The sequence below is a fragment of the Hemitrygon akajei genome, chromosome 5 (genome assembly GCF_048418815.1).
Source record: "Hemitrygon akajei chromosome 5, sHemAka1.3, whole genome shotgun sequence".
Taxonomy (NCBI): Eukaryota; Metazoa; Chordata; class Chondrichthyes; order Myliobatiformes; family Dasyatidae; genus Hemitrygon; species Hemitrygon akajei.
In genome coordinates, this window is record NC_133128.1 from 188,702,052 (window position 1) to 188,714,789 (window position 12,738).

The 12,738-nt window shown below is 41.0% G+C and overlaps 1 protein-coding gene across 5 annotated transcripts in view; it reads right to left on the reverse strand.

Annotated features, from left to right (window-relative positions):
* slc12a8 (solute carrier family 12 member 8) overlaps positions 1–12,738 on the reverse strand; it is a 146,738-nt gene that overhangs the window by 23,652 nt on the left and 110,348 nt on the right. For 4 of the 5 annotated variants that reach the window (XM_073047535.1, XM_073047533.1, XM_073047534.1 and 1 more), the window contains one exon: positions 1,045–1,816. In XM_073047535.1, coding sequence (XP_072903636.1) covers positions 1,045–1,816 — 772 coding nt within the window. The remainder of the gene's footprint in view (positions 1–1,044; positions 1,817–12,738) is intronic. The other variant, XM_073047536.1, reaches the window with a different exon arrangement.

A 12,738-nucleotide genomic window follows, 5' to 3' on the forward strand; every position in this document is an offset into this window, starting at 1 on the left:
TCTTTTATTCTGTGAACGTGATCTCAGATGCTGTACTGTGCATGACTGTTGGTCATGTGTTTTTGCACCTGTAGTAACGCTGTCTGGTTTGGCTGTGATCATTAATGGAGAATGTGTGGAGCAGGTTAAGACCTACAAGTATCTGGGAGTACAGTTAGACGAGAAGCTAGACTGGACTGCCAACACAGATGCCTTGTGCAGGAAGGCACAGAGTCGACTGTACTTCCTTAGAAGGTTGGTGTCATTCAATGTCTGTAGTGAGATGCTGAAGATGTTCTATAGGTCAGTTTTGGAGAGCGCCCTCTTCTTTGTGGTGGCGTGTTGGGGAGGAAGCATTAAGAAGAGGGACGCCTCACGTCTTAATAAGCTGGTAAGGAAGGCGGGCTCTGTCGTGGGCAAAGTACTGGAAGTTTAACATCGGTAGCTGAGTGAAGGGCGCTGAGTAGGCTACGGTCAATTACGGAAAACTCTGAACATCCTCTACATAGCACCATCCAGAGACAGAGAAGCAGTTTCAGCGACAGGTTACTATCGATGCAATGCTCCTCAGACAGGATGAAGAGGTCAATACTCCCCAATGCCATTAGGCTTTACAATTCAACCGCCAGGACTTAAGAACTTTTTAAAAGCTATTATTAATGCTTTTTGAGATAGTGATTTAGATGCATATCATATTTTTTACTGAGTTAAGTATTGTATGTAATTAGTTTTGCTACAACAAGTGTATGGGACATTGGAAAAAAGTTGAATTTCCCCATGGGGATGAATAAAGTATCTATCTATCTATCTATCATGAGTATTCATGCATGGGTAAATGACAATTAAACTTGAATTGAATTGAGGCGTATATTTGACTCATACAAGCAGAGATCTGTAAGAAATTGAGCAATAACATCAATTTGGGAAAAACTTAAAAGCTAAAATCAATCATATCTACTGAAGCAGGTGTGAAAGTAGACAGAGAAATAAGAAACATTCAAGGTTATTTTCCACATCGTCCTAAAAAATAAAGATGGCACAATTAACTAATCCAAAAACAATTACCATAGCCGTATGATATCATTGATTCATCCGTGTCAGATATGCTTTGTTCCACAGTAGATTCGAGTGGTACTTTGTCTAGGCCGTGACCACCTTCCACAGTCTGAGTTACTGCTGTACTTTTTTCCACTGTAGATTTGAGTGTTGTATTGTCAGGGTGGTGAACACCTTCCACATTTTTAGTTACAGTAGGAATTTCAAGATGCTGATGATCTCCCAAATTTAATTCAGCCAAGTCACTTGGATACTCCATCCCTGAGGTCTGACTGTGGTCTTCTTTAACTGTTGTGAATGAATTGTCAAGATCCAACATAAAGCTGTCCTGCAGTGTCTGCTTTGCAGGCTTTTTTGCATTTTTCAACCAGGTAGATTGATTCAAACTTTTTTCCTTTTCCTTATTATTTTTCATTCCTGCTTCCCAATCCTGAGACCTTGTTTGGAGGATCTGGTTCATGTCCTTGGCGAATTCAAGCAAGGAGCCATTTGTACTGCCTTTTGCTGGGCCATCAGTTTCATATTTCAGTGGATCGTCTAAATTCAATGCTTGAGAAGATTTATAAGTTTTGGCATTCACTTTGTTCCGGTTCTTTTCATTCTGCTGAATGTCATAGCTCATACAAACGGAGAAGTAAGAGTAATCTATAACACCATAAGTCAACATAAAGTTTATGCTGACTATTGGGGCAAGCACATTCACTTGTCCAATAAAGATAAATGCCATTGTCACAAGTCCTACAAGACATATTGCAGCCACAGGTGTTTTGTTTGGCCCCTTCTGAAATAAAAGCAAAATTTTTAGAATTGGTTTTGTACATAATGAAGTCCATGGTTTTTTATATTCACCACTCAACTAAGCACACAGGCAGATATTAAATAATTAAGGTTGCATTATGATGAATATTGTATTAAAGTATAATCCAGTGAAAATGATTAAAGTTGGAAGGAAATACGTTTGTAGAAAAGGGAATTGCTAATCCACAATGACAGTTCAGTTGTCATTTAAACCAAAGTTAGTCAGACAGGATTGGGTCCTAGATAATTAATGCAAATACAAAGAAAGCAAGGCAGCATCTCTATTTTCTTAGAGTCTGTAGAGATTTGGCATGACATCTAAAACTTCACAAACTTCTATAGATCTGTGGTGGAGAGTATATTGACTGGCTGCATCACAACCTGGTATGGAAACACCAATGTCCTTGAATGAAAAATCTTACAAAAATTAGTGAATACGGACCAGTTCATCGCAAGTAAATCCTTCCCTACCATTGAGCACATCTACATGGAATGCTGTGGCAGGAAAACAGCATTCATCATCTGGGACCCCACCACCCAGGGAATAGTGTCTTCTTGCTGCAGGCATCAGAAAGAAGATACAGGAGCCTCAGGACTCACATCACCAGGTTCAGAAACAGTTACTACCACTCAATCATCAGGCTCCTGAACCAAAGAGGATAAGTTCATTCAACTTCACTTGCCCCATCATTAAGGTGTTCCCACAACCAATGACTCACTTTTAAGGTCTCTTCATCTAATGTTCTAGATACTTACTGCTTATTTATTATTATTATTTCTGTCTTTTTGTACTTGCACAATTTGTTGTCTTCTGCACTCTGGTTGAATACCCAAATTGGGTGGTCTTTCATTGGTCCTATCATGGTTATTATTCTATAGATTTATTGAGTCTGCCCATAAAAAATGAATCTCAGGGCCATATATTGTGACATAGATGTACTTTGATAATAAATTGGCTGAACTTTGAACCTTGAACTTTGAATAAAGGTCTCAAAATTAGACTGATCCCTTGTTACAGTAGTCCATTGCTTTAGAAAGAACTTTGACCAGAACGTTCACAGAGAAGTTTATATTGGTAGCAAATTACACATTAAGACAAATTGCACAAAAAATGTGCACTTATTCAGCTCATATCTTCTCAAATTAGTAACTTAATTTTGAATGAATTAAGATTGTGGACAACACCGACAATTTTTTAGATCTAGAGCTAAGTTGTGCCTTGAAAGATGAAACAAAAGGACTTCATCACATACTAAGCTTTTCAAACCTGTGCAGGGCGCCAAGGTTTTCGGAGCAGCCGAATTGGTTAATTGTTGTTTATTGAGAGCCATTAATCGTTCAGTTCTTTTCGTGTTTTTCTCGAACAACTCACTCTTTGTGATGCAGTCTCCTGGTGCTCTCTGTTTATTTCGATAGACTCAGGGATTCCATGTTACTTGTATTATTTAAGTGGATGCCCATTTAGCACTAATCATGAGGTCCTAACTTTAAGAATGTTATGTCTTGTGGTGTTGCTCGGCCACGGCACTGATATTCTGTTGGAATTCTAATAAATAAATCCTGGTTGCTGTCTCTACCTCAGAGTCTGTCTTTCCTCCATACTTGGGTTCCAATGTTGTTAGCACACACTATGACACATACACTAATAATGAACTCCCATGGAGGGGCAATACTCTCCACAAAAAATGGTTGGGCACTGGGATGCCAATTCTTCACTATTTTATTTCAATTCATATAAAAGCAAATCCCTCATTTTCTGATCAGTACTTCTCAGGAACATTTACTCAGGAAACGATCCTGAAGTCTGTCCTATCTAATAGCTTCCAAGTTTCAAAAGATTTAAATTTATACCAACTCAATAAGACAAAAAGTTCTAGGACTGGCTGATGAACACTCTTCCTTCATAAGTTGGCTCCTTGTGAAATCTTGGAAAATTTATAGTCAAAGAGTACTACAGCACAGAATCAGACATTTTGGCCCATCTACTGAATCCTGGCCTGATCTTATTCTTCCTAGTCCCAACAACCTGTACCCAGTCCATTGGCTTTCTTACCCTTTTCATCTGTGTAACTATTCAAAATTTCTCTTAAATGGTATGTTGGAACCACATCTAAGACTTCCACTGGCAGCTCACAACAAAGATCAAAAGTTCAAAGGAAATTTTATTATCAGAGTACAGCCCTGAGATTCATTTTCCTGCAGACACTCTCAGCAAGTCTATGGAATAATAACTGTAACAGAATCTATGAAAATCAATCAGAGTGCAGAACACAGCACACTGTCCAAATGCAAAAAGAAATAAATAGTAATGAATAATGACAGCATGAAATAACAAGATAAAGAGTCCTTAAAGTGTGATCACTGTTATGGGAACATCGCAATGGATGAACAAGTGAGTGTAGTTATCCCCTTTTGCTCAAGAGTCTGATGGTTGAGGGGCAATAACTGTTCATGAACCTGGTGGTGCGAGTCCTGAGGTTCTTGTCCCTTCTACCTAATGGCAGCAGTGAGAAAAGAACATGGTCTTGGTGGTGAGGTTCTCTAATGCTGTTTTCCCATGATGGTGTTTGATGTATGTGTGCCCAATGGTTGGGAGGGCTGAATCCATTGCCTTTTGTGGGATTTTCCATTCAAAGGCATCGGGATCTCCACACTACCCTCTGAGTGAAGAAAATCTCTTCAGATTTCCCTTAAATATTTCACCTTTCACTCCAAACTATTGACCTCTAGTTGTAGCCACGCCCAACCTAAGGGGAAAACTCCTGCATGCATTCACCCTAGCAATACCCCTCACAGTTTTGAGTACCTCTATAATGCTTCTATCCTCTGAGGAATAAGGTCCTAACCTATCAGGAAATAATAATTCTACAGTGGCATGCAAAGGTTTGGGCACCCCTGGTCAAAATTTCTGTTACTGTGAATAGTTAAGTGAGTAGAAGATGAACCGATCTCCAAAAGTCATAAAGTTAAAGATGATACATTCTTTCCAACATTTTAAGCAAGATTAGTATATTATTTAAAAATGCGAACACAAGGAAACCTGCAGATGCTGGAAATTCAAACAACACACACAAAATGCTGGTGGAACACAGCAGGCCAGGCAGCATCTATAACAAGAAGTACAGTCGACATTTCGAGTCGAGACCCTTTGTCAGGACTAACGGAAAAAAGAGATAGTAAGAGATTTGAAAGAGGGGGAGACCTGAAGTGATAGGAGAAGGCAGGAGGGGGGAGGGATGAAGCTAAGAGCTTCTCGTCAGAGGAAGCAGGATCTCCCAGTGGCCACACATATTAATTCCAAGTCCCATTCCCATTCCGATATGTCAATCCATGGCCTCCTCAAGATGAAGCCACACTTAGGTTGGAGGAACAACACCTTATATTCTATCTGGGTAGCCTCCAACCTGATGAACATTGATTTCTCTAACTTCCGTTAATGCCCCTCCTCCCCTTCTTACCTGAACCCTATTTATTTATTTATTTATTTATTTATAGATATATATTTTTTTCTTCCTTCTTGTTCTCTCTCTTTCCCTCTCACAATCACTCCTTGCCTGTTCTACATCTTCCTCTGGTGCTCCCCTCCCCCTTTCTTTCTTCAAAGGCCTTCCATCCTTTGACACTCCCCCTTCTCCAGCTCTGTATCCCTTTTGCTAATCAACTTTCCAGTTCTTAGCTTCATCCCCTCCCAGCCCCCCCCCCCCCAGTCTTCTCCCATCATTTCGGATCTCCCCCTCCCCCTCCTCCTCTCAAATCTCTTACTATCTCTTTTTTCCGTTAGTCCTGACAAAGGGTCTGGACCCAAAACGTCGACTGTACTTCTCCCTATAGATGCTGCCTGGCCTGCTGCGTTCCACCAACATTTTGTGTGTGTTGTTAGTGTATTATTTTTGTTTTGTACAATTTTAGAGTGAGAAAAAGGAAAGGAGCACCATGCAACAGTTTGGGCACCCCAAGAGATTTGAGCTCTCAGATAACTTTTACCAAGGTCTCAGACCTTAATTAGCTTGTTAGGGCTATGGCTTGTTCGCAGTCATTGTTAGGAAAGGCCAGGTGATGCAAATTTCAAAGCTTTATAAATACCCTGACTCCTCAAACCTTGTCCCAACAATCAGCAGCCATGGGCTCCTCTAAGCAGCTGCCTAGCACTCTGAAAATTAAAATAATAGATGCCCATAAAGCAGGAGAAGGCTAAAAGAAGATTGCAACGTGTTTTCAGGTAGCCGTTTCCTCAGTTCGTAATGTAATTAAGAAATGGCAGTTAAGAGGAATGGTGGAGGTCAAGTTGAGGTCTGGAAGACCAGGAAAACTTTCCAAGAGAACTGCTCGTAGGATTGCTAGAAAGGCAAATCAAAACCCCTGTTTGACTGCAAAAGACCTTCAGGAAGATTTAGCAGACTCTGGAGTGATGATGCACTGTTCTACTGTGCGGCGACACCTGCACAAATATGACCTTCATGGAAGAGTCATCAGAAGAAAACCTTTCCTGGGTCCTCACCACAAAATTCAGCGTCAGAAGTTTGCAAAGGAATATCTAAACAAGCCTGATGCATTTTGGAAACAAGTCCTGTGGACTGATGAAGTTAAAATAGAATATTTTGGCCCCAATGAGCAAAGGTATGTTTGGAGAAAAAAGAATGCAGAATTTCATGAAAAGAACACCTCTCCTGCTGTTAAGCACTGGGGTGGATTGATCACACTTTGGGCTTGTGTTGCAGTCAGTGGCACGAGGAACATTTCACTGGTAGAGGGAAGAATGAATTCAATTAAATACCTGCAAATTCTGGAAGCAAACATCACACTGTCTGTAAAAAAGCTGAAGATGAAAAGAGGATGGCTTCTACAACAGGATAATGATCCTAAACACACCTCAAAATCCACAATTGACTACCTCAAGAGGCACAAGGTTTTGCCATGATCCTCATAGTCCCCTGACCTAAACATCATTGAAAATCTGTGGATAGACTTCAAAAGAGCAGTGCATGCAAGACAGCCCAAGGATCTCACAAAACTAGAAGGCTTTTGCAAGGAAGAATGGGCAAAAATTCCCCAAACAAGAATTGAAAGATTCTTAGCTGGCTACAGAAAGTGTTTACAAGCTGTGATACTTGCCAAAGGGGGTGTTACTAAGTACTGACCATGCAGGGTGCCCAAACTTTTGCTTTGGGCCCTTTTCCTTTTTTGTTATTTTGAAACTGTAAAAGATGGAAATAAACAAGTAATCTTGCTTAAAATATTAAAGAAATGTGTCATCTTTAACTTTATGCCTTTTGGAAATCAGGTCATCTTTTACTCACTTAGCTATTCACAGTAACAGAAATTTTGACCGGGGTGCCCAAATTTCTGCATGCCACTGTATATACAAAATTTTTCTCCAAATTGTCCATAAGACCATAAGACATAGGAGCACAATTAGGCCATTTAGCCCATTGAGTCTGTTCCGCCATTCCATCATGGCTGATCCTGGATCTCACTCAACATCATACACCTGTTTCTCGCCATATCCTTTGCTGCCCTGACCAATCGGGAAGCTATCAACTTCCACCTTAAATATACCCACAGACATGGCCTCCAGTGCAGTCAATGGCAGAGCATTACACTGCACACTGGCTAAAAAAAATCCTCCTTACCTCTGTTTAAAAAGGTCACCCCCAATTTTGAGGCTGTGCCCTCTAGTTACAGATACCCCCACCATAGGGAACATCCTCTCCAAATCCACAAGATATTAAGAGGTATATACAGAGTAGACAGCCAGCGCCTCTTCCCCAGGGCACCACTGCTCAGTACAAGAGGACATGGCTTTAAAGTAAGGGGAGGGAAGTTCAAGGAGGATATTAGAGGAAGGTTTTTTACTCAGAGAGTGGTTGGTGCGTGGAATGCACTGCCTGAGTCAGTGGTGGAGGCAGATACACTAGTGAAGCTTAAGAGACTACTAGACAGGTATATGGAGGAATTTAAGGTGGGGGGGGGGTTATATGGGAGGCAGGGTTTAAGGGTTGGCACAACATTGTGGGCCGAAGGACTTGTACTGTGCTGTATTGTTCTATGTTCTATCTAGTCCTTTCAACATTCGGTAGGTTTCAATGAGATCGCACCCTCCCCTCCCCCCCCCCCCCCCCACGCTCATCACCTTTTTCTAAATTCCAGTGAGTACAGGCAAAAAGCTGCCAAACGCTCCTCATATGTTAACCCCTTCATTCTCAGAATTATCCTCGTGAGCCTCCTCTGGATGCTCTCCAATGACAACACATCAGTTCTGAGATACGGGGCCCAAAACTTTTGACAATACTCTAAGTGCAGCTTGACCAGTGTCTTATAAAAGCTCAGCATTATCTCCTTGCTTTTATATTCTACTTCCCTTGAAATAAATGCTAACATTGCATTTGCCTTCTTTACAACAGACTCAACCTGTAAATTAACCTTCTGAGAGTCCTACATAAGGACTCCTATGTCCCTCTGCACCTCTGATGTTTGAACCTTCTTTCCATTTAGATAATAGCCTGCACTATTGTTCCATTTACTAAAATACATTATCATACATTTCCCAGCTCTGTATTCCATCTGCCACTTCTTTGCCCATTCTTCCAGTTTGTCTAAGTCTTGCTGAAATTGCATTGCTTCCTCAGCACTACCTACCCCTCCACCTACCTTCTTATCATCCGCAAACTTTGCCACAAAGCGATCAATTCCATTATCCAAATTATTGACAAACAATGTGAAAAACAGCGGTCCCAATACTGACTCCTGAGGAACACCACTAGTCACCGGCAGCCAACCAGAAAAGGCCCCTTTTATTCCCATTCACTGCCTCTTGCCTGTCAGCCATTCTGCTCTCCATGCCAGTATCTTTCCTGTAACACTAGACGATTTTATCTTGTTAAGCAGCTTCATGTGTGGCACCCTATGAAATGCCTTCTGAAACTCCAAGTAAATGTCATCCACTGCCTCTCCTTTGTCCACCCTACTCGTTACTTCCTCAAAGAACTTTAACAAATTTGTTAAAAAAGATTTCCCTTTACAGAAACCATACTGACTTTGACTTGTTTTATCATTAGTCTCCAAGTACCCCAAAATCTCATCCTTAATTATAGACTCCAACACTTTTCCAACCACTGAGGTTTGGCTAACTGGCCTGTAATTTCCTTTCTTTTGCCTTCCTCCCTTCTTAAAGAGTGGAGTGACACTTGCAATCTTCCAGTCCTCCAGGACCATGCCAGAATCAAGTGATTCTTGAAAGATCATAATCAATGCATCCAGTATCACTTCAGCAACCTCTCTCAGGACTCTGGAATATAGCTCATTTGGTCCAGATTACTTATCCACCTTAAGCTGACTCAGAAGACCTGGGTTATTACACAACACCCAATCTAAGATGGCCTTTTCCCCGAGTAGGCTCAAGCACAAGCTGCTCTAAAAAGCCATCTCATAGGCTTTCAACAAATACCCTCTCTTGCAATCTGACACTAACCTGATTTTCCCAATCCCCTTGCATATTGAAGTTCCCCATTACATTTGTGACATTACCCTTATTACAGGCCATTTCCAACCCTTTGCAACCTCAACCCCACATCTTGGCTACTATTTAAAGGCCTATATATGATTCTCATAGTGGTGTTTTTACTCTTGCAGTTTCTTAACTCCACCCACAAAGATTCAACATTCTCTGACCCTATGTCACCTCTTTATAAAGATGTAATTCCATCTCTTACCAACACAGCCACACCACTGCCTATGCCTTTCTGACTATCCTTTTGATACAAAGTATATCCTATGATGTTAAGCTCCCAATTTTGGCCTTCTTTCAGCCACGACTCAGTGATGACAACATCATACCAACCAGTCTCTAATTGCGCCACCTTATTCGTCCGCCTTATTCCAAATGCTACGCGCATTTAAATACCTTCAGTCCTGCATACTTCATCCTTTTGAATTTTACCTGTGTAGTACAATTTAACTGTTTTGTCTGCATTTGTCTTGTCCTTCCTGACATTCATACTACATCTATCATCTACTTGTAAACCTGCTGGCTCACTCTGAGCTCTATCGTACTGGTTCCCATTCCCCTGCTATATTAGTTTAAACCACTTCCAATGGCTCTAGTAAATCTGCCCGCAAGAAAATTGGTCCCACTCGGACTCAAGTGCAACCCAACCCTCTTGTCTTAGGAACATAGCTTCATTCTAACTTAAATATGTTTTAGTTGTGAAAATTATTTCCATACCATGGACAGAAAGCACGAGAATAATTAGTGCTGAATGACTGCCATATTCGGGGGGGGGGGGTTGGATTGTGACTGGTAAACACCCTAAACTGAGCTAAAATAGTCCAAACTAATTCCACTTCAGTGCATTGACATGATAAAGTCCGGGTTGCTGCCAAGCAGCTTCAGCTGTGTACTGATGCTACACACAGAATGCAAACAAGCATTGAATTGAGTCCAAAACCAGCTCCTCCATGTATTTCCTTTGCATATTTGCTCCATTAACAATTCAAAACTGAACTTCCGATCCTGACTGGATTTCTGCTGTAACTGCATGACTGATCTGAAGCAGAACCATATCACATACTCAGAGAAAAGAGGAGAATTTCAGGGCAGCAAGTAGCGTAGTGGTTAACACAGCGCTTTACAGGTGTGCGATGCGGGTTCAAATCCCGCTGCCGTCTGTTTGGAGTATGTTCACTCTCCCTGTGACCATGGGGGTGCTCCAGCTTCTGCCCAGAGACATACCAGTTAGCAGGTTACAAACATGAGAAAATCTGCAGATGCTGGAAATCCAGAGCAACACACAGAAAGTGCTGGAGGATCTCAGCAGGTCAGGCAGCATCTATGGAAAGACTAAACAGTCAACATTTCGGGCTAAGACCCTTCATCAGGACTGCATCAAGTTGGTAGGTTAATTGGTCATTATAGATTGTCCCATGATTCGGCTAGGGTTAAATCGGAGGTCACTGGACGATGCAGCTCAGAGGACCAGAAGGCCCTGTTCTGCGCTGTTTCTCAATAAATAAATAAAATGTCAAAGTCAAATTTACTGTCATATGCGCAAGTACATGCATGCACAAGTGTAATGAAAAACTTACTTGCATCTTACATATAATCAACCTTTACAAGAAAAACATAAATTATACCGAACTTTTTACAAGAAGGAACACAATTAAAACTAATAATAGTCCATTTGAATGCAAAGTTCTCCAAGTAATCATAGTGTCACTAAACAGTAGTGATGTGAATTTTAATGAGACTAGACTGTTTTTGAATCACAGTCCTTGAGATGAATTATCTTTGCCACTAAAAAGCAGGACAAACATTCAAACCATATAAATATATGGTTTTTATATTTAAGAGAAATAAGCAAGTATAGGGAAATAAAGTCAATTAACTTTATGTCAGTGATAGGGAAGTTAATAAAATTCTCACTTGAAAATGTAACAGGTAAACATTTGCAAATTGGATTGATAATAAAGAGTACCATCACAGGTTTCCAAAGAATATGCCACACTTGATCAAGTTTATTATAGGGTCATAAAGTTGTAAATTACAGATCACAGATTTGTGCAGTGAAAAGCACCCCTTTGGTGCACTATTGTTCAGGTAGAGCATCATGCCTATCTATTCATTCATTCATTATGTGCTGTGTTGCATAACGTAGGCAATCATGGTCTATGATCAGGATTGTTCTTGGAAATTTTTTCTACATAAGTTTATTATTGCCTTTTTCTGGAGAGTGTCTTTACAAGACAAGTGACCCAACCATTATCTTCAGAGATTATCTGCCTGTCGTCAGCGGTCACATAATCAAGGCTGGTGATATGTATCACTGCTTCCATGGCTTAACATGACCACGATGGGGAGTGGGGGGGGGGGGGCACAGCTACACCTTGCCCAAGTGTCACCAACGGAGGGAAGAAGCCCCTTTCCACCTCACCACCTATCTATACGAAGGCCATTAATCCAATATCCCTCTATGCCTTATTCATTCAACTACCTGTCAAAATGCCTTGTTAAATGTTCTTAGCGTTCCTGTCTTCACCACTTCCTCAGGCAGCTCAATCCAGATAACAAATTATTTTCGTGAAAAACTAACTCTTTCTCACCTTAAAGCTGTGCCCTGTAATTTTACCCTGGGAAGCAAACACTGGTTATCTACCCTATCTATGCTTATCATAAGTGTATGCATTAATATTGTGTCATTGTTCATGTGGCGGTTTGGAGATGCATCTCTTCCAAAGGAAGTGTAAGGCGCTCCTTCCCTCTGCTGGACTGCAGGTCACCCTTGGGCAAGGTGTAGCACCTTGAAGAGCATTGATAATGGCTGGGGTCACCCATCTTGTAAAGACACTGCCTAGAAGAAGGCAATGGAAAACCACTTGTGTCAAAAAATTTGTCAAGAACAATCATGGTCATGGAAAGACCATGATCACACACGTCATACGACACAGCACACAACAAAGAAACAATTGTTACCTCACTCTGAGGTAAAAAAGATCCCACCTATCCAATCTCTCCTGATAACTCAGTCCTTTCAATCCAGGTAACATATTTGTGAAACCTTACTGCACCCTCTCCAGCTTAATCACATCTTCCTTATAGAGCATTGATTAGAACTGTACACAATACTCCGAGTGCTGCCTACCCAACATTTGTTACACCTGTGACACGACATCCCAACTCTTATGCTTAACATCTCTGTCAATGAAGCCAAGCAGTTCCTCACCATCCTGTCGACCCACTTTCAAAGAAATATGTACTTCTATCCCAATGATTCTCTGTTCAACACTCCACAAGGACCTGTCATTTCAGTCTTTTGTCCTGCACTACTTTATGTTCCCAAAATGCATCATTCTGCACTGTCAGTGTTAAGATCCACCTGCCATTCCCTTTGCTCAGTTTAAATTGATTCTGAT